We start from the raw sequence: 22,470 nt of genomic DNA, 5'->3' as shown, positions 1-22,470 counted from the left end.
GCAGGTGGCGGGGCCGCCCCTCCCCGGGGGAGAAGCCCCGGCCCCGAAGCCCCCGCCCCCCCCCCCAGCCTCCCCCCCAGCCTCCGCAGCCTCCCTCGCAGCCTCCCTCCCGAGCCCACTTGTGCTCGTCCCGATCCCTCGCCCCTGTCGCCCCCTCCCTCCGCCTCATCCTGCCCTCCTCGACCACCTCCCGACCCCAGCAACGGCATCAACTTCTCCCGCCGGACGCCTCATCCTTGCAGTTGTCACAAACAATAAAGATGCACCAGATGCAGGCAGTCACCATCCTAACAATAAAGTTGGACTCCCCCCAGCCCCCATCTCTCTCTTTCTACCTCTCCCTTAGTACAGTACCTGGCGCAAAGCAAACGAACTCTCAACAAACATCAGAATTATTATTCTCTCTCCTCTCTCTCTTTCTCATTCTCTCCTCTCTCCTTTTCTCTCTCTCATCTCTCCATCTCTCTATCCTTTCCTCCTCTCCTCTTTTTGCTCTCATCCTTTTCTTCTGTTTTTCCATCTCTTTCTCCTATCTTTCCCTCCTCTTTCTCTCGCCTATCTTTCTCTCCTCTCCTTTTCTCCCTCTTTCTCTCTTGCCATTCTCTCCAGCTCTTTCTCCTTTCTCCCTCTCTTTTATCTCTCTCTATCCTTTCCTTCTCTCCCATCTTTTTCTCTTCTCCATTTTTCTTTCTCCTATCTTTCTCTCCTCTTTCTCTCTAGCTCCTTCTCTCGCCTATCTTTCTCTCCTCTCTTTTTCTCTCTCGCTCTTTCTCCTCTCTGTCTCTGTCTGTCCCTCTCCCCCCACTTTGGGGGGGGGGGGGGTCCTCTGCCGGTGCCGTTGCTGCGGCCCTTCCCTGCCTCTCTCCGCCTTCTGGACTCAGTGCCCGGACCCTCCCGCTGAAGGTCCGGCACCGTGCGGGAAAGGGAGCAGAGAAGGGAGTCAAAGCCTCGAGAGGAGGCGGACCCCCTCCGTCCGTCCCTCCGGGGGGGCTTTCGGGGCCGGACCTGTCCAGAAATAGCTCCCTCCGCCCCGAGCCGGGGGGGAGGCGGCGGGGAGGGAGATCCAGACCCCGAGGGATGGGCTCCCGAGTCACCGGATCGCGGTGAAATTGTCCGGATCCCCCCCCCCCCCGGTGGTGGTGGTCGCCGGGCTCGCCGGATCGCCCCTCTCGGAGGGGGCAGGGCTGGCAGGGGCGAGGGGGGCGGGCCGGGGGTGGGCTGGGTGGTGCCAACGAAGGTGGACTTGAAGCTCCCCCAGCCTCGGACTCCGTGCCCGCCTGAATTTGCGCCAAGCCCGCTCCTGCCTTTTGTTGGCCTCCTCCTCCCTTCCTCCCCTCTTCCCTCCGGGCCGGAGCCCCGGGACCTTGGGCTCGTCCTCTGCGGTGGCCTCTTCGGATTGTCGGGGGATTGATCCAGGGGTGGGGACAGGGGGGTGGGGGGAGGAGGAGGAGGAGGAGGAGGAAGAGGAGGAGGGAGCCGAGGGATTGAAGAGAAGGAGGTGGAGGTGCTTGCTGGTCCGGGAAGTCGGGGAGAGCAGCAAGAGATGGATTTCTTGCGGGGATTTTGGCTCCTCTGTGTCGCCGCCTCCTGCGCCCGGGGAGACAGCAAAACCAGGAGCTGCACCGAAGTCCGGCAGGTTTACGGGGCCAAGGGCTTCAGCCTGAGCGGAGTGCCCCAGGCAGAGATCTCCGGTGAGTCTCTCCTCCCTCCCTCCTAGCCTAGCCCCCCCACCCCCCCAGAGCCGACCCCTTGTCAAAGCCCCATTTCCCTCGCCGGCCGCGAGCCGGCTTTTTTTCCTCCAGCCTTTCTCCCTTTTCCCCGAGCGCTTCCCTCCCTGGAAAGAATACACATCTGCTCAGCTCCCTGGCTGGGAGTCTGAGGTCCGGGGAGCTTCGTTCGTTCACGCGTTCAGTCGCATTTACTGGGCAGAGCATTCGGACTAAGCGCTTGGAAAGTGCAATACAGTGCTAAGCGCTTAGTACAGTGCTCTGCACATAATAAGCGCTCAATAAATACGATTGATTGATTGATTGCAATTCGAGATGGAGATGGAGGGGACGGGGGGAGCGGGGAGGAGGATTCAATCGTATTTATTGGACGCTTACTGTGTGCAGAGCACTGGACTGAGCGCTTGGGAAGTACAAACAGGATCAAAGGTGAGAAGGCCTGCAGGAAGGGTGCGGGGTGGGGGTCTTCTCCTGGGGAGACAGAACCCACCCGAATCCCAGCTGGATCCCATAGGGTCCATCTGGAGGGGACCGATCGCTCCCAGTGCACATGCGAGACCTGAGTCCTATAGGTGACGGACAAAGTTTCTGAACGTGGGTCGACCTGGCGTGGAGTTGGCCTGGAACTGGGCTTCACCGGACTTCAAAAAGTGTTCTTGTCTCTCTCGAATAGTTGTTGGCAAATCCTGCCCCCCCCACCCCATTTCTCCAAAACACCTAGTCGGTGAAAACGTGTCCCACGGAGGGGATCTGCTTCACGGTCAATCAATCAATCAGTCGTATTTATTGAGCGCTTACTTTGTGCAGAGCACTGGACTAAGCGCTTGGGAAGTACAAGTTGGCAACATGTAGAGGTAGTCCCTACCCAACAGTGGGCTCACAGTCCTGGCCGATGAAAAGATTGTTACAGAATTGCGAGGCAGAGGGAAATTCTACGAGCAAACCTTTAGTAGCCTTGTCCAAAGGTAGCAGCATTGACCTGGAGAAATGAAAGGGAGATTTTGTGTGTGTGTGTGTGTGTGTGTGTGTGTGTGTGTGTGCGTGTGTTAGATGGGGGAGGGAAGACGGTGAGGGGGTGGAGGAGGGTTATCAACAATCACGAGAGTCAATATGCAAAAAGGACGGTCTGGACGAATGCCCCAAGGTCACAGCAGTGAAGAGATCCTTTCATTAATTTGGCCCTTGGGTGGAAAGCAACTTGAACGGCAGAGGTGAGCTGTTAAAAATCAGGCCCACAGAAAGTGACCGTCTGGCATGATTTAGTCACTTGAGACATTGCCTCGGAAAAGTCAGTCCGATTTCCTTCTTTGTGAAAACTAATTACTTTTTTGAAACTTTTAAAGGGGGTATATTTTTCTTGACACAAAACCAGTCATTCAAAACAGCAAAATGCCGTGCGTCCACATATAAACATGCTGATGGCTTTTACTCTGGAGAGAAAAAAAAATACTTCTGAATCCTTCCCAGACTTCTCACTGAGTGTATTTCTGTTCACAGCGAGTAATTATTCATAAACTTGTGACCCACATCTGAGCGCTGGCTTGTTCATTTAGGAACTTTCCCTCTTCAGACACAGCCTAAGACATGAAGTGTTTGTGCCTGAGTCCCTCTGTGGGGACATCCCAACTGAACTGTGGTTTATAGTGTACCTTTGAGCCACCTGATTTCTTATAATGCTGCTGGCATTGCTTTATAAGGAGTTCCTTGGAAAAGACCGAGCCCTCATCCTCGCCTGATCCCCACTCCCTAGGACATTGCTGAAATGACTAAATAACTGTTGCCAAATGTAAGTGGGTGGTAGAGAGTAACCTTAGGAAGGCTTTTTTTTTAACAAGGCTGCGAAGTTGTATTTCAACTGTCATTGTTAAAAGCAGTTAGGAAGGAGAGGAACTGCTCTTGTGAGAGTTGGTTCTCAAGTGTAAACCTGGAGAACTGAAGTATTGATGAAACACTGAAACCTCAGTATAAATGATATTCAGTATTAGGATAGGTACACCCCAGCGTGTTTGGATCTTCTTATCAGATGAGCACACCTGCTTATTTGGCCTCAAGCAGCCAAATGAGCTAAACTGTTAATGTCTCCAAAATGTGAGACTAGAAAAGACCAGAGGAAAAGTGAAATGTTGCCCTGGACAGTTCTCCTTAAGCCCCAGGAGCAGATGACATGCACGCTCCCTGCGGTTAAAACGACCAAAGCAGCTGAAATTGAAATGTATAAAATGAACATCTTTTAAATCACATTTTTGCTGAGCACTGGGTTGCAGAAAGGACACATCTAGGCTGCGTAGAGGAAGAGAAAAACCACTTTATGCATGGTTGGGTAAACACCTCTTAAAGAATTGCTGACTGGCTACTCAAGTTGTCTGCATAAGGGTTCTGCACATTCATGTTGGAGGTTGCCATTTGTTGGTTAATTTGATGAGAATTTGGAAAAGTCTAGTGAAGACTATATTTTACTTCCTGCAGTTTGTCCCCAGCTCTTGATGGCAACTTCCATTCTAAGGGAGTAACTGTAGGTGCTTACGTTGCCCTTTTCTTCACCTGGGAAAGAAGTCTTGTTAGAGTTTAGGCAGGATGTGTATACAAACCCTGCTTATTGCCTGGATGCGTATTAGAAGCCCCGCTAGCCCATAATTTATATAATAGAATTCTGGCCACGTCAAAATTCCAACTTTGCATTCCAGTTGAGCTCTAGCTAATTTGTCCATAATGTAAATGTCTACTAATCAAAAGATACCACAAACATTTTATTTAATAAAGAAAGCCCATTTGAATTCTTCAGAGATGAGTTGTCCAGTTCTGTTTGGCTCAGTTTTTGTTTAAAAGAAAATGTAGTTTGCTTGGGACTCCTAAGGCAAGTCTACATTTTAACAAAAGAAAAGTGAGAGAAATATATATTTTTTTAAGGTGGTAGTTTTGCCATGACTAAACATTGAAGGCAGAACCATACGTGAGGTGTTTCTAGAGTAGATATCAGTGATATTGGGGTCTCAAATGATTTACGTAGATCAGAATTTTCCAACTTTTTTGTCAACCGACCCACTTCATTTAAAGCAACTTGCTGGTAAGCTTATTTAGACACTTCTCTGAAGGGCTATTGGTTGAAATTCAAAATAGTAACAACAACAACAACAAAATTAACCTCATATTAACCTGATGATTATTCTTGGTATATCTACAAAACTTATTTTTTTTTTTATTTGGAGGAACTATACTCTAGCAATTACTACTGTGCTCTGCACACCGTAAACCCCTCAGTAAACACTATTGATTGGTGATTGAAGGGGGTTATTAAGAATTTTATATTCTATTTATTTCCCTTTCTCTTCATTCCTTATACTTGCTTTACTTCTTATTTTGATCTTTTCTCTCATCTGTTTTTGTTGTTGTTTTTTGTTTGTTTCCATGTTCTTTGTTACCTCCTCATGGGAACCGATGCCTTTCTTTTTAGAGTGCTTTTTTTTTCCTTTTCCCTTCCACTCACTTGCTCACCTGTGGTTTCTCTCCTCTTTTCCCTCCATTTCTTATTAGGCTTCTTTCTTGCTTTTAGCATTCACATTATAGTTCCTATCTGTATCCTTTGGCTATTCCTAGTCTCCCTGAACTTTCTCTTCAACACTTGTGTGTTTGTCTTTCTGCCCCTCAGCCTCCTATGCCTCCTGAAGAGCAGGTGGGAGGGGGTTAAATGTAACGCTAGACTTTTGGCAGTTATTACTTGCCCCCTCTCTGCCTGCACTTCTTCTCTGGTCGCTTCTCACCCGAGGTTCAGGTGTGATTTCTATGAAAAGAGGATTTGTCCTAATTTTGGTCACTCCTTATCTTTCTGTCTTGCTTATCATAGTTCCCTTTTTTTTCAATTTTGGCTGCTCTGTCTTCGTCATAAATGTTTCCCTTAGCACTTTTTTCTGTTTTGTCTAATCTTTATTTTTTTTGTTGGTTCTAGTTACCCTACCCACTTTCTGATCGATTTATCGATTTTTTCTTTTGTTCCTCCTCTGTCCTGAGAGTTTTCTGCTTGCTCGAGTTTCTTCACTAGTGGTTCTTTTTTCCCCCCATGCTTTTCCTTTATTTCTTGGTAGACCTCCGCCCCCCCGAGCTGGTGGGAAAAGTACTCTGGCGTGGAGAGAAGGGGCTGAGGTAGGGTGGCAGTCTGCCCTCCCCAAACCCCTATTCCCCTCTCAAAACTGCTTTTTGCTTTGAAAAGGGTGAAGGGCTGGTGACAGCAGAGGCCGCTAGAAGGGAAGAAAGGGAGCTGAGCGATCGCTTTCTCTATAGTTTGGAAGCTGGTAGTCACCGGCGGGCCGCTGCCACAACGTTTAGCCAATGTTCTGTGCTTGTTTCCTCATCTGTGAAGTGGAGATTCAATAACCGGTCTCCCTCCGATTTAGCCATGCGGGACAGGGACTTTGTCCAGCCTGACTATCTTGTATGTACCACCCACTTAGTAAAGTGGGTGGCACATAGCATGTAAATATCCTTTAAACTGTAAACTCATAATGGGCAGAGAACAAGTCTGCTAATTCTGTTGTATTCCCAAGTGCTGGGAGCTGAACCTATGTCTGCTGGCTCGGGGGCTTGGGTACACGTCCCTGATTGCACAGGCCCTTTTACTCAGCATCCCTTCCTCTCCCCAACCCCCCCCCCCACCCCACCCCATTGCACTTCGTTATATATGTACATATCTGTAATTGAATTTATTTATATTAATGCCTTTTACTTGTTCTGATGTATATATATATATATATATATATATATATATATACACAGTGCCAGCGCTTAGAACAGTGCTCTGCACATAGTAAGTGCTTAATAAATGCCATTATTATTATTATTATTAAGCACTTACTATGTGCAAAACACTGTTCTAAGCACTGCGGGGTAATCAGGTTGTCAGGTTGTCCCACGTGGCACTCACAATCTTAATCCCCAATTTACAGATGATGTAACTGAGGCCCAGTGAGGTTAAGTGATTTGCCCAAAGTCACACACCTGACAAGTGGCAGGGCTGGGATTAGAATCCATGACCTCAGACTCCCAAGCCTGTGCTCTTTCCACTGAGCCACAGGATATGTAATGATGGCATTTATTAAGCACTTACTATGTGCAAAGCACTGTCCTAAGCGCTGGGGAGGTTACAAGGTGATCAGGTTGTCCCATGGGGGGGGTTCACGGTCTTAATCCCCATTTTACAGATGTGGTAACTGAGGCCCAGAGAAGTGACATGACTTGCCCGAAGTCACACAGCTGACAATTGGTTGAGCCAGAATTTGAACCCATGACCTCTGACTCCAAAGCCTGAGCTCTTTCCACTGTGCCATGCTGCTTCTTTTACATATCTGTAATTCTATTTATTTATATTAATGCCTGTTTACTTGTTCTGATGTATATATACCCCTGTTTACTTGTTCTGATGTATATGTATATACATTTCTATTTCTATTGATCCTATAATAATAATAATGCTGGTATTTGTTCAGCACTTACTATGTGCCAGGCACTGTTCTAAACGCTGGGGTAGATACAAGGTAATCAGGCTGTACCACGTGGGGCTCACAGTACCATTTTACAGATGAGGTCACTGAGGCACAGAGAAGTTAAGTGACTTACCCAGGGTCCACAGCTGGCAAGTGGCAGAGCGGGGATTCGAACCCATGACCTCTGACTCCCAAGCCCGGGCTCTCCTATTGATGCCTCTCTACTTGATTTGATGTCCGTCTCCCCCCTTCTAGACTGTGAGCGCGTTGTGGGCAGCGATTGTCTCTCTTTGTTGCCGAATTGTACCTTCCAATCAATCAATCGTAGTTATTGAGCGCTTACTGTGTGCAGAGCACTGTACTAAGCGCTTGGGAAGTACAAGTTGGCAACATATAGAGATGGTCCCTACCCAACAGTGGGCTCACAGTCTAGAAGGGGGAGACAGAGAACAAAACCAAACATACTAACAAAATAAAATAAATACAATAGATATGTACAAGTCAAATAAATAAGTAACTAGAGTAATAAATATGTACAAACATATATACACATAAACAGGTGCTGTGGGGAAGGGAAGGAAGTAAGATGGGGGGATGGAGATGGGGACGAGGGGGAGAGGAAGGAAGGGGCTCAGTCTGGGAAGGCCTCGTGGAGGAGGCCTTCCAAGTGCACAGCACAGTGCTCTGCACACAATAAGTGCTCAATAAAGACGATCGAGGGAATGAAAGAATGAATCTGAGCGGGAGGCATGGACAGGGAGGCGACAGCAGCGCCGCTGATTGGCTCCTGGAGGGCGGGAAGGTCCGGGGGAACCAATCAGCGGCGGCGCCCGCTGTTACAGTCCAGCCAGCTGCAAAGGCCATGTGGCCCATGTGGGGGAGGGAGAGGTGTCAGCCCCGACCGGTTTCAGGAAGCCAGAAGTCGGTATTGTCCCCATTGTCCCCAATTCCCCAGGTTTGGGCACCCCGAAAACGGGTGGGGTGAGCCCCAGAACCCTGCCAATTACCCCTGAAAACCCGATCGCTTCCCGCTCTACCTTAGAATGCGTGGGACCAATTGCAAAAAAGGGGCGAGGGAGAATTATTCTCACGCCTCTAGAAATAACTCGTGAGGGGGAAAAAAGAAAGCCCAAGAGTTTGGTTCAGGGCTTCACCTTCACTGTTTAATTTAAACGAATAAATAAATAATATGTAAATAAAAATCCAAAAATAGATTGTTGGAGATCACAAGGAAAGAAATGGGGTGGGGAGGTTTAGAAAAGCAAAACATGGACTTGGGGTGAATTCGGACCCAGCTATTCCGACGGATCATGGGAAATCTGTTCAACTTACCGTTTTAGGTTATATTTAGAATATTCACTACAGCATTTCCCTTTTGGTTATGGGTTTGATTTTTTTGTTCTGGTAGTATAAGGCGTTTCTATCCTTGGTATAAAGCAGTCACTAACTGTGAATGTTTGTCATTAGTGCAGCAAAGCATGGCGCTCGGGGAGGATAAGCACCAGATTTTACTCATTTTTAGCTTGTCATCCCAATGACCACATGAAGAAAAATCTCCCTTCTGGATGGAAAAAAAACCCCAAAACCTTGTATCCCATCTTTAAGAGAAACGTTAATTTTCAGTTACTCGACTAGGTCTATTTTCAACCATTCCAAGCTTTGCTGATCCTGATTTCAAGCAGTTGACTTGTCAGCTCTATTCCTTTTAATAAGATGAAATTCACATTTTTATAGCTTTGCAATGCCAAAGGAAAGTTTTCCCAAATCAGGGTGACATACTAAAAGCAGAACCCCTGGTTTCTTAAATGGACTGTAATGCCTAATATAGACTTGCAGGGAGTTTGTGATATTGTTGTCATTGGCATCACCATCACATAGTGATGAAATTGAACACCTGTGGAGCTCAGTTGACAGGAGGCAAATGGCCAGGTGATCACTCATGACCATGACCATAAATCTGATTTTGAAGTCCTGAGACTTCATAGCAAATTTCTTCTTTTTCTGAAAAGGCATATGTTGTGCCTCAGAGTAGTTGTAGAACTATTGCTGACCCAACTGCTCAGTACAGTCCTCTGCACACAGTAAGCACTCAGGGAAGCATTATGGCCTAGTGGCAAGAGCACGGGCTTGGGAGTCATGGGGCGTGGGTTCTAATCCTAGCTCTGCCACTTATCTGCTGTGCGACCTTGGGCAAATCACTTAACTTCTCTGTGCCTCAGTGACCTCTTCTGTAAAATGGGGATTAAGACTGTCAGCCCCACATGGGACAACCTGATTACCTTGTATCTACCCCAGTGCTTAGAACAGTGCTTAGCACATAGGAAGCACTTAACAAATACCATAATTATTATTATTATTAATAAATACAATTGAATGAATGATTAAATGAATGCTGGAGCAGCTGCATTAGGTGCCCAGGGGCCCAAGCTACTTAGGGGCCCCGTACAGCTGAACCTGCTTCAAGAGTAGCCACTCTAGAAGCCTGTCTTCTGGGTTTAGCTGGTTTAATAATAATGATCCATAAATGGTATTTACTGAGTGCTTATTATGCACAGAGCACTGTCCTAAGCACTTGGGAGAGTACAATACAACAGAATAAGCAGACTTGTTTCCTGCCCATTATGAGTTTACAGTTTAGAGGATATTTAAATGCTATGTGCCACCCACTGTACTAAGTAGATGGTATATACAAGATAATCAGGCTGGATACAGTCCCTGTCCCGCATGGCTAAATCGGAGGGAGAACGGTTATTGAATCTCCCCTTCATAGATGAGGAAACAGGCACAGAACAGTAACGTAACTTGTCCAAGTTCGCACAGCAGGCAAGTGGTGAAGCAGAGGTTAAAATCCAGATCCTCTGACTCTGAGGCCTGTCTGCCTTCCTCAAGGCCACACTGCTTCCCGTAGTACACCAACAAATTCTGCAAACATCCTTCTGAAATTTAGTATTGTTTTCAATGTATTGCTGTCCACTCAGGCTGCTTTAAGCATGAAAAGCATGAAAAGAAGCAGTGTGGCTCAGAGAAGCAATGTGGCTCAGTGGAAAGAGCCCGGGCTTTGGAGTCAGAGGTTATGGGTTCAAATTCTGGCTCTGCCCATTGTCAGCTGTGTGACTTTGGGCAAGTCACTTAACTTCCCTGTGCCTCAGTTACCTCATCTATAAAATGGGGATTAAGACTGTGAGCCCCCCGTGGGACAACCTGATCACCTTGTAAACTCCCCAGCACTTAGAACAGTGCTTTGCACATAGTAAGTGCTTAATAAATGCCATTATTATTATTATTATTAAAAGTTCTGGAGACTTTAGTTGCAGAGTAAGGAAACATATAATGGAAAAGGGATGTTTGCATCAGCAACCATCCATTTCCCCTTTTCCCTGCCTTCTCTCCCCTCTTTGAACATGGGACCCCATCCAGTTCTTAGAGCCCCAGCTGGAAAAATCTGGTCCTGCATCAGATCCGATAACAGGTTGTTCCTCCATTGTCTCAAGTCTTCAGCTATACTGTGTGTTGATTGAGCATTTTTTTTAAAGGTAGTTTGAGATCATGAGATGAATGCATCTCTGTGTTAAGTGAATTGGGGAATTTAATCACTGGACACAGCCAATTGGATAACTCAGGCCAAAAAGAAATCACTCACTAGTGTCTACGAGTCCTAAATTACCTAGGTAATAGCTTCAATTCTCCACTTTTAAATTGCAAAGTTGGGATTATTAACCATTTGATTTCTTTAGCAGGGGAGAATTAGTTTTAAAGACAGAATACTGTTTATTCATTCATTCAGTCAGTTGTATTTATTGAGTGCTTACCGTGTGCTAAGTGCTTAGGAGAGTATGATATAACAATGAACAGACACATTCCCTGCCCACAGTGTTGTTCATAATAATAATGATGGTATTTGTTAAGCACTTACTATGTGCAAAGCACTGTTCTAAGCACTGGGGGGGATTCAAGGTGATCAGGTTGTCCCACGTGGGGCTTACAGTCTAAATCCCCATTTTACAGATGAGGTAACTTTGGCACAGAAAAGTTAAGTGGCTTGCCCAAGGTCACACAGCTGATGTGGCAGAGTCAGGATTCGAACCCATGACCTCTGATTCCCAAGCCCGGGCTCTTTCCACTGAGCCACGCTGTTTATGCACTTGAAAAATTTAATGTTTCATTTTAAGCAGCATTATTTTTCAAATGTTGTTACACGTAGATGAGACACATATTTGTTTTCTTTTATGGGCCCTTTGGCCTCTCCCAAAGTTCTTATGAAATAGAAAAAAACACCCTAAGGTTCATGAATTAATACTTGTGTCAAGGAATGAGGGTTTTTTTTTGCCAGCTTGAAATATAATTATAATTAGCTTATTGCCAGCACAGGACTGTACTTGCTGAAGATTCTGGGGTATTACTGAAATAAAGCCAAGTCTTATTGAACTTTTATTCTTTTGTGCTGGCTTGTATGGACATATACCAGTGCTCAAAGAGGAGTGGGTTAAGGTGGATGGCATCTCTCCATTTCAGAAAGGCCTGAAACCATCCAAATTTGGTATTCAAGGTAATTTGTTAAGCACTTGCTATGTGCCAGGCACCATACTAAGCATTGAGGTAGACAGAAGCTAATCAGGTTGGACACAGTCCCTTTCCCACATGGGAGAAGCTTAGTGTGAAGAGCATGGGCCCGTGAGTCAGAGAGTGAGAAGCAGCATGGCTCAGTGAAAATAACACGGGCTTTGGAGTCAGAGGTCATGGGTTCAAATCGTGGTTCCGCCACTTGTCAGCTGTGTGACTTTGGGCAAGTCACTTCACTTCTCTGGGCCTCAGTTCCCTCATCTGTAAAAAGGGGATTAAGACTGTGAGCCCCACGTGGGACAATCTGATCACCCTGTAACCTCCCCAGCACTTAGAACAGTGCTTTGCACATAGTAAGTTCTTAATAAATGCCATTCTTATTGTTATTATCCCCAGCTCTGCCACATGTCTGTTGTGTGGCCTTCTTTTCTCTGTGCCTCATCTATAAAATGGGCATTAAGACTGTGGGCCCCATGTGGGACAGGGACTGCGTCCAACCTGATTACCTTGTACTTACCCCAACAGCACTTGGCACCTAGTAAGTGATTAAATACCACACATTATTATTATTATTATTAGGCTCACAATCCCAATTTTAATTGAAGCACAGAGAAGTTAAAGTAGTTGTTTAACTACAAGTTGTTGCCAACTTGTACTTTCCAAGCGCTTAGTACAGCGCTCTGCACACCATCAATAAATACGATTGATGATGATGATGAAGTTAAGTGACTTGTCCAAAGTCACACAGCAGACAAGTGATGAAGCAGGATTCGAACCAGGACCAGGCTCCCAGGCCTATTTTGTAGCCACTACACCACACTCCCTCTGTCTTATCACTTACCTGACTTGAAACCATCCTGGGACTTTGACTTTGACTTTGAGTTGCTTAGGTCATCCTGTTTTCATTTGTGTTTCACACGAGCATTGGCATTGCTCAGGAACTGTCTCATTCAGGCTGTGGGTACTCTGGTAGGACAGGGAAGAAAAAGGAGAGAAGGGAGAGTTATTTTTGCCTGTGGATAAATTATCTCTCTTTTTCTCGTGCTGAAATGATTCACATTCCACTGCCATTTCCTCCTCACTATAAATGCTGACATATTTGGTTTCTTTATCAAAATGAATCTCGTGTAGTGTTTTGTGTGAGGAGAGTTACAAAGGCTCAAATCAAGAAAAAATAGTGTGTTGCCTGGATTTTACCTTTTCTAATGATTGGCAAAAAAAAACCCAAACCCAACCCAGAAACGGTGAACAGTGAATTTAAGTCTGGCTTCTTGAAGATCTATGATAATTTATAAAAGTCTGCATTTTTATGTATTTGGGAATGAAGTTTCAAGTAAAATTTTGTCTCTTTTCTGTAATTATCGAGTGTCTGTTGTATTCCCGAATAATAGATGCTCCCTCTAGTGGCAAATATGGTTCCTGAAAATTCCCAGGAAAATATGGCTTTGTGGGTACTAATACTAAATCAAATTGACTCTTCTTTCTTTTTTAATCGTTATCAAGCATTCCCTCTCTGATAATAATAATTGTGGTACTTGTTAAGTGTTTACTATGTGCCAGGCACTATGGTGGATACAAGCAAATCGGGTTGGACACAATTCCTGACCCGCGTGAGGTCTCAGTCTTAATGCCCATTTTACAAATGAGGGAACTGAAGCCCAGAGAAGAAGTGACTCGCCCAAAGTCACACAGCAGGCAAGCGGTGGAGCCGGGTTTATAACCCATGACCTTCTGACTCTGAGGCCCACACTTTATCCATTATGCCACGATGTGAATTAATTAATCCTCATCTCAGAACTTTCCTCATCACATACACTTGAAGGAAATATTTCAGAGAAGCAGTGCAGCCTAGCAGGAAGAGCACCAGGCCAGGAAACCAAAAGACCTAGGTTCTAAGTCTGTCTACCACATTCATTCAACTGTATTTATTGAGTGCTTATTGTGTGCAGAGCACTGTACTGAGCACTTGGAAAATTACAGTACAGCAATAAAGAGAGACAATCCCTACCTACAACAAGCTCTTTGTGACTTTGGGAAAGTCACAACTTCTGTATGCCTCAGTTTCTTTATCTTCAAAAATGGGGGTAAAACCCCTATTCTTCCTTCCATTTAGATTGTTAACTCTGAGGTGGAGAGGGGCAGTGTCTGATCTGCTTATATTGCATCTATCCCAGTGCAGTGTTTAGCATCTAGTAAGCACTTAACAAACACAGCATTATGATCATCTTAATCATTATCATTACTATTGTTATGAAGCCACTCTTTGGCCTGAAAAAGTAAACTGGAATCAATTTGGCATGCTTTATTTTATTTTCACCAATGTTTTGCATTGGTACGTTGTGGTTCTTCAATCCTTTCTCAGTTGGTCCTCCACACTATTTATGTAGCATCTTCCCTCTATCTTGACTCTGCTGGTGATCTCCACTGCAAGTCTATTGGAATTCACAAACCATCCAGCTAGCCATAAGGATGAAGCTATGGGGTATCTTTTCTTGTCTCTCTTGCTGCAAGAAGGTGATTAATTTCCTAGTTTTCCAAATACATATGAATCATTTACAACCTTCTCTCTCCATCAAGGGGCTGATTTACAAGAGTAGTTGTTTGAATTGTTTTCAACAAAAACAACAACAAAATCCAGCTGTTCTTTTAGTAAATAGAAGTCTGGCATCTGGAGCCTGTCATTTCTCTTTAATAAAAACACAACTATCACGCAAATGTTTTTTCCATCTCCTCCCTTAGGTCTCCAGACCACTATCTTCAATTCAGGGGTCGGTGATTCTTGCCTCTCCATTCATTTTAGTAATTTTGCTGGTTCTTAGTAGCACCACTGGTGAGGACAGGGCCTAGGAGAGGAGTGAAACCTAAATTAGTTGGGCTGCTACTTATTAGCAGCTTGAGGAAAAAGGTTTTTTTTTTTTGGAAATTGAGTCTGGAACTATTAGCCTATTAACTGAAATAAGGGTTTGGACTCTCAGTGGATTTCAGTTTCCCATTTGAGTCTGTACCATGGAGGTATTCACCTAACACATTTTTATACTTAAATGCTCCCCCAATCTGTAATGTAGTGCCTGTCTCCCCTGCTAGATTTTAAGCTCCTTGAGGTCAGGGATAATAATAATAATGATAATAATAATAATAATGGCATTTATTAAGCACCTACTATGTGCCAAGCACTGTTCTAAGCACTGGGGGGGATACAAGGTGATCAGGTTGTCCCACGGGGAGCTCACTGTCTTCAGCCCCATTTTACAGATGAGGGAACTGAGGCACAGAAAAGTTAAATGACTTGACCAAAGTCACACAACTGATAAGTGGCAGAGCTGGGATCTAAACCCTTGATCTCTGACTTCCAAGCCCGGGCTCTTTCCACTGAGCCACACTACTTCTCAAACATTACTGCATATTATAGTATACTCTCTCAAGCACTCAGTAATAATGATAATGATGGCATTTATTAAGCACTTCCTACGTGCAAAGCACTGTTCTAAGCGCTGGGGAGGTTACAAGATGATCAGGTTGTCCCATGGGGGGGCTCACAGTCTTAATCCCCATTTTACAGGTGGGGTAACTGAGGCACAGAAAAGTTAAGTGACTTGCCCAAAGTCACACAACTGACAATTAGCAGAGCTGAGATTTGAACCCATGACCCCTGACTCCAAAGCCCGTGCTCTTTCCATTGAGCCACGCTGCTTCTCTAATAATGATGGCATTTGTTAAGTGCTTACTATGTGCAAAACACTGTCCTAAGCGCTGGGGTGGATACAAGGTGATCAGGTTGTCCCAAGTGGGGCTCACAGCCTTTATCCCCATTTTACAGGTGAGGGAGCTGAGGCCCAGATAAGTTAAGTGACTTGCCCAGGGTCAGTACAGTACACTGCATAGAGTAGGTGCCTAGTAAATGCCACTGAGTGATGCCTCTCCTGAAATTTCGAAACTGACTAAGGCTTTCAAATGACTGGCTTTCAGGATGTCTACTTTATAGATTGTAAATCCCCCGAGTAGGGAAATGACTAATTCAGTATGCTGTACTCTGCCGAGGACAGTTTTTGATGCTCAACAGATGATAAAGAACATTAACCACCAACCGGGAGTGATTGGCCCTGTGGGAATTCAAGTTACTTCCTGTCTCTGGCAGGTGGTGGAAACTGGTGGGCTGAGGGACCCTTATGAAATCAAGGACTTCTTTGTGTGATGAACATTCTCATTCCCATCACTTACTGTGCTGAATGGAACAAACGTTTTTGATTAGACATCATTCCTTCTCCTTTTCTACATTCTAAACCGGCCTTCTTGGAAAAAGAAGAGAGCTTGTTCCCATCAGGCTGCGATGGAGCCGTCTCTTTTGCCAAGTTTACACAAGCTGCAATTAGAATGATCTTGCGCCACTTTTACGTGTAGGTTTATGAACCCTGAGGGTGGGGGAAAGGCATCTAATTAGGCCATTTAATTTAGTGCACGCAAGCAACTACTCTTTAGCTGAGTTGGCGCTTGTCTTGGCTATCGTGTCCGACTGCAAAGGCTGGGTTCTCTATTTGGAGAGTAGGAGGGAGAATGTTCTCCAGTTCCAAAACAACCTCCTAGCCAAAATGCATAATGAAAGCGTATGTTTTTACAGAACTGAATGTTGTATAAAGCGTGACATATATCATTCCTTCGCCAAAAGCAAAGTCTATAGAGGAACCAATTTAGAGCCCTAGTCACACCAGTATTAATAATGAAAGAGCTTATAATCTAATGGGGAAGACAAACACCAAAATATTTACCACTGGAATGGTCAAAATGACTCAGTTGAGCAGGCAATTATAAATGAATGCTAAGGAGGGTATAAATAAGCTGATAAGTGGTACCCCTTCCCCCACAACAAACCTCCCATCACCCTGGAGACACTGGATCCTAACGCGTACCTTCCTCTCAATTCCACCACACTCCTGATTACCTGTCCCTATCTCTCTACCCTCCCTAACCCTCACCCCGACTCTAGACTGTAAGCCCAATGTGAACATGGAAGTGTCTACCAATTCTGTTATATCTAACTCTCCCAAGTGCTTAGTACAGTTCCCTGCACACAGTTAAGTGCTCAATAAATTCCACTGAGTGAGTGATTGAGTGAAATGCCTGAAGGGATGCTGTGGCTCAGGTTGCTGGGAAATTAGGTAAAGTTTGCTGAAAAGGGGGGTCCCAGGGGGGATTGAATGTGGGGAGAGTCTTAGTCGGATATGGGGAGGGAAGGAGTTTTAAGCCTAGGAAATAGTATGAGTGAGGGAATGGACGCAGGAGAGTCAAGAGAGATATACAGCTGAGGATTGAAGACAGCAGGTTGGGGAATAATGTGAAGAGAACAGATAATGTGGAGAAGGAGCATGGCCTAGTGGAATGAGCAAGGCCCTGGGAATCAGAAGGACTTGGGTTCTAATCCCAGCTGCACCACTTCTCTGCCTTCTGACCTTGGATAAGTCATTTAACTTCTCTGTACCTTAATTCCCTCACCTGTAAAATGGGGAATAAGACCGTGAGCCCCGTGTGGAACAGGGACTGTGTCCAATCTGAAATGCTTTTATCCACCTCAACACTTGGTTCAATTCCTGGCATATAGTGAGTGTTTAACAAATAGCACCGTTATTATTATTATATTAAAGGCAGAGCAAGATGGTGGAGAACTCTGAAGCCAATTGTGAGTTTTTGTTTTCTGTGAAGAGACATATGGTGGCAAGGAAAGGTTTTGAGGAGATATACATGGCAAGCGATGCTTCAGGAAGATGATCCATGCAAAAGCATGTACAGTAGATTGGTGGAAGAGAGGCCAGAGGCTGAGAAACCAGTCAGGAGACCAGTGGAATGAATGGTCTAATTGTGTCAAGAACAGAGCTTGTACCAGGGTAGTAGCGCTTAGGGTGGAATATAAGGGGAGGATCTGGGAAATGTTATACAGGAAGAGCTGGTGGGATTTGGAAGTAGACTGAGAGTAAGAATTCAATGATAGCAAAGAGTTCTAGGTGACCCTAAGGTTGTGGGATTCTGGGACAGGGAGGATGGTGGTGGTGTTGACTTGAGATGTGGAAGTTAAAGGTCAAAAATATCTTAGGAAAGTCATATTTTGGGACCATAGAAATCCATTTGTAATAGCAATTGAAAGTTATGTTGAAATAAAAAAAAAACCCACAGCAGGTTTCATGTTTTAAGTGTGCACCAATTTTCCTTGGGGAGAATCCAGTGCTCCTTAGGTCATATTTTCCCTTGCTTCTAAGGGCACCTTTAGAACTATTGAAACACTATACTTTGGATGTGTCTGGCATCATATTGAAATCTATTAATCAGTGGTATTTATTGAGCAGTTACTATGTGCAGAGCACTCTTAAGCACTTGGAAGGGTACAGTACAAGAGAAATAGCAGATATGTTCCCTGCCCTTTATGAGCATTCAGGCTTTTTACCAGGAAATACTGTGCTGACTGACAATGCTTTTAAGTCAGGAAGGATCCCCTTAGAAAATAATAATAATAATAATTATAGTATTTGTTAAGCACATAATATGTGCCAAGTACTGTTTTAAGCACTGGGGTAGTTACAAGGTAATCAGGTTGTTCCATGTGGGGCTCACAGTCTTCATCCCCATTTTACAGATGAGATAACTGAAGCACAGAGAAGTTAAGTGGCTTGCCCAAGGTCACACAGCAGGCAAATGGCAGAGCCAGGATTAGAACCCATGTACTCTGACTCCCAAGCCTGGAAAATGTTCAGAGTGGACCCCTGCATATACAATGGGCTGCATTTTGTAAGCATTTAATAAATGCCTGGCAACTAACTTACTGAAATGCCTTTTGGTCTTATGGACCAATTCAACCTTGCTGCATTTCCCCTTTTGCTTGCGGGGAAGTTTTGCACTGCTTACCTTTCCTTCCTTCTTGATTGCTTATCTGATTATCATCTAAGAGAAGGAATTATGAGACCTCACTGGGCAATGCTGTGTACTTTCGCTTTGTGCTGTATAGAATGTTTGAAATACTGACAGGTAAACCTGGTCTTCAAATGATATTTTGATTCCTGGTGTCAAGTTGAGGGTGTTAAAAAAATACTGCAATTTAGCACTGAGACTCCTAATGCTCTTGTATATACAATTGAGCTGTAAATTGCTTCAATACCTTTTTAAATCTAGGTTTTCCATAGGAGAGCTATGTTTTCAAGCAATATGTCTATCCCTTCTGATATTCACTGTAAGACCATTTATAACTTTATGCGCTGGAATCAACACCCTAAACCACTATCCAAAGTCAGTGGCAGTGATTGCTCGTTGAGTTTTTCTTTTTAGTTTTTCTTTTTCATTGTATAGCTCTAGACTGCAAGCTTCTTGTGGGCAGGGAACATCTCTACCAAATATCTTATATTGTACTCTCCCAAGCATTTTAGTGCAGGGTTCTGCACATAGTAAGCACTCAATAAATATGATTGATTGAGTGATCATTTCTTTTAAGAGGGATGCAATAGTTTGGATCCAGGATATTTTATAATTTTTTGCAAGTGTCCTCATTTGCAGTCCATGGTTGAGACTAAGAGAAATCCAAGCCATATTTAGAGAGTCTTCCCATTCAGATTGTTTAAATGATCTTCAAGTTTTTTTCTCCTGCTACCCTAATGAAAAGATGAACCGTACAAGAAGAAATTCCATCTTGCACTTAACTGGTTATATAATGAAGGAATATAAACTTCATCATTTGCCCATTGAAATCATTTCTCTAGTGATTGTCTAGAGAAATAGGATTTACCTTAGCATCATCCTTTTGATGACTAATTTGTAGGTTCGTCAGGTACTTTTAAATATATGGAAGTGCTCTCAAATATTGATGTTCAACTGTGTTACAGTTTCCAGGAAATGTGTTTTTCTCAGCAGAGGAGGGTGAGGTAAGAACAGTTTCTGAATCCTGTAATAGTATAAAAACAAAGGTTATTATATTTTCCTTTCTGGCAGCTGTTATTGGAGTAGTAACACATTTTTTAAAACCCAGACCAAAGGGTAGAGGGACTGATCTGCACAGGTTAAAACATAATTCATGAATTTACTCATTATTTTATGGCAGTAACAATATATGGCTCTAAAAGCAGCTAGCAGAAGGCATTTGGTAAAAGTAATTTTTGTCACAGTTCAGCATAGCAGGGATTGGATGTGCAGGGGATTCTCCCCATGTGATTGTGTCCTTGTGTCAGATTGGATCATGAGTCGGTTTAATTGACAACTGCTGCCCTAGAATTCTGATGCCTTGTGCCTTAGAAGCAGCATGGCTCAGTGAGAAGAGCACGGGCTTTGGAGTCAGAGGTCATGGGTTCGAATCCCGGCTCTGCCATCTGTCTGCTGTGTGACCTTGGGCAAGTCACTTAACTTCTCTGAGCCTCAGTTACTTCATCTGAAAAATGGGGATTATGACTGTGAGCCCCACGTGGGACAACCTGATCACCTTCTATCCCCCAGCGCTTAGAACAGTGCTTTGCACATAGTAAGCGCTTAACAAGTGCCATTATTATTATTGTGCTGCCCCTTTTCATTCCACAACCTGCCTTTTCTAGGCCCTGAAACCTCCTTTGGTGACAGCAGGACAGCTAGACTGCTAGAGGCTCAAATCTAACCCTAAAATTGGTAGACATTCTGGCATCAAATTTCTCTGGGATTGACCTGGAGGTGGGCTAATCACACTTGTCTCCAAAACTCTGTAGTTTTACCACCACTACTGTGTGTTTTGCACACAGAAAGGTCTCAGTAAATACAACTGAATGAAGTCCACTAAAGAAGCAGCATCACGTAGCAGCTAGAGCACAGGCCTGGGAATCAGAAGGTCATGGGCTCTAATCCCAGCTCTGTCACTTGTCTTCTGTGTGACCTTGGGTATGTCATTTCACTTTTCTATGCCTCTGTTACCTTATCTGTAAAATGGAGATTGACACTGTGAGCCTCATGTGGGACACGGACTGTGTCTAACCCGATTTGCTTATATCCACCCCAGTGCTTGGTACGGTGGCTGGAACATAGTAAGCACTTAACAAACAAATATCAAAAATAGTATACCACTAGATTGGCAGTTCATGAGATGGTCTCATGCAGATTTGGGTTTCAAATAGGATTTCAGTGGAAAAAGTATCTTCAAAAACTGCACTTGAGTGCAGACAGGTTTATTTCACATGCTTTTATAACACTCATTTTACCTTAGGAATTGAAGAACTCAATTCAGAGTTGTATTCCAGTAAAAGTACTCAATGGCTTCTCTCCAGACTCTTTTCTGGGTAAGAGTTCGGTTGCTGCATAGCTTCCCAAATTGGAGAAATGATACAGTAATTTGTTTCAGAGCTATGTTTTCTAGTGCCTTCTATAACAGCATTTATTCCTGGATCGGTATGCCTCGCTTGGATGGCAATAATCCAGTTAATCTCATCAGCTAATAAACCATTAAAAAATCTTCAGCTGTTGTCTATGACAAAATGATTGAGTAAAGGTAGATTGATTTGTTGGTAAATCTTTTCCTACATGCTAGTAGCAATTAAGAACAGAAATGGTTCTGTGTTAGCTGTTAGCTCAATTAATTAGTTTAGTAGTAGAGTATACAATGATGTATAGGTATGGAGGACAAAATAGATGAAATCAAGAGGAGGGATCTAAGGTCTAGTGAATAGAGCACAGCCTTGGGAATCAGAAGGACCTGAATTCTAATCCTGACTCTACCGCTTGTCTGCTGTGTGACCTTGGATAAGTCACTTCTCTGTGCCTCAGTTACCTCGTCTATAATATGGGGATTAAGTCTGTGATCACCAAGTGGGACATGTACTGCGTCCAACCTGATTAACTTGTATCTACCCCAGCAGTTAGTACAGTGCCTGGCACATAGTAAGCACTTAACAAATACCATAAAAAGGTCTACCTTTGTTAGAGGGGAGGAGTTTATTAATTCAGGTACAGTTCGATTCACGGTCATTCAAAAAGATGTCCAGAGAAATCAATCAGTGGTATTTCTTGAGTGCTTACTGTGTGCAGGGCACTGTACTAAATGCTTGGAAAAGTACAGTATAAAGTATAATACAACAAAGTTGATAGATGTGATCCTAGCCCACAAGGAGCTTACAATCTATAGGGGGAGGCAGACGTTAAAGTAGATTATGGGTAGGGGAAATTGACAGGTATCACCTGAAGACTAACAGGGAACAACCCTAAGAAGCACCTCCTAGAAATGCAGAGCCAATTTCTATTACCAGTCATAAAAATATATAAACTATCAGTATGAAAGTGTGTGAATAAAAACCCAACATGCTTCACATGTTTGTATTTGGTTTTATATCTACATGTGGGGTATGTGTGTGAAAATGTATATAAGCAGGTTGATAAGCACTCATCACTGTTGTTCAGTCTCATCTATTTCACCTCTATTTCATCTATTCCTGCTTCTGGATTAGAACTGTCACCCTCTTCATATCCACCAGATCATTACTCTCCCTACCTTTAAAGCCATGTTAAAATCACAACTCCTCTAACTAAATTCTTATTTCCTCTGCTCCCTCTCCCTTCTGTGTTGCCCTTGCACTTGGATTTGTACCCTTTATTCACTTCACCCTCAGCCTCACGGCACTTTTTTACAGTATTTAAATGCTTATCATATTCCAGACACATTGCTAAGTTGTGGGGTAGATATAAATTAGTCAAGTTGGGCACAGTCTATGTCCCACATGGGGCTCACA

At 44.1% G+C, this 22,470-nt stretch overlaps 1 protein-coding gene across 1 annotated transcript in view; it reads left to right on the top strand.

Moving 5' to 3' along the window:
- The first annotated feature begins 1,468 nt into the window (after positions 1–1,468).
- Positions 1,469–22,470, top strand: part of GPC1 (glypican 1) — a 480,460-nt gene continuing 459,458 nt past the window's right edge. The window contains exon 1 of the mRNA XM_038769070.1: positions 1,469–1,691. Coding sequence (XP_038624998.1) covers positions 1,544–1,691 — 148 coding nt within the window. The 5' untranslated portion in view covers positions 1,469–1,543. The remainder of the gene's footprint in view (positions 1,692–22,470) is intronic.

This window comes from Tachyglossus aculeatus, chromosome 1 (genome assembly GCF_015852505.1).
Source record: "Tachyglossus aculeatus isolate mTacAcu1 chromosome 1, mTacAcu1.pri, whole genome shotgun sequence".
Classification (NCBI taxonomy): Eukaryota; Metazoa; Chordata; class Mammalia; order Monotremata; family Tachyglossidae; genus Tachyglossus; species Tachyglossus aculeatus.
The sequence above is the reverse complement of the archived record's forward strand: the minus strand, read 5'-3'. Positions and strand labels throughout refer to the sequence as shown.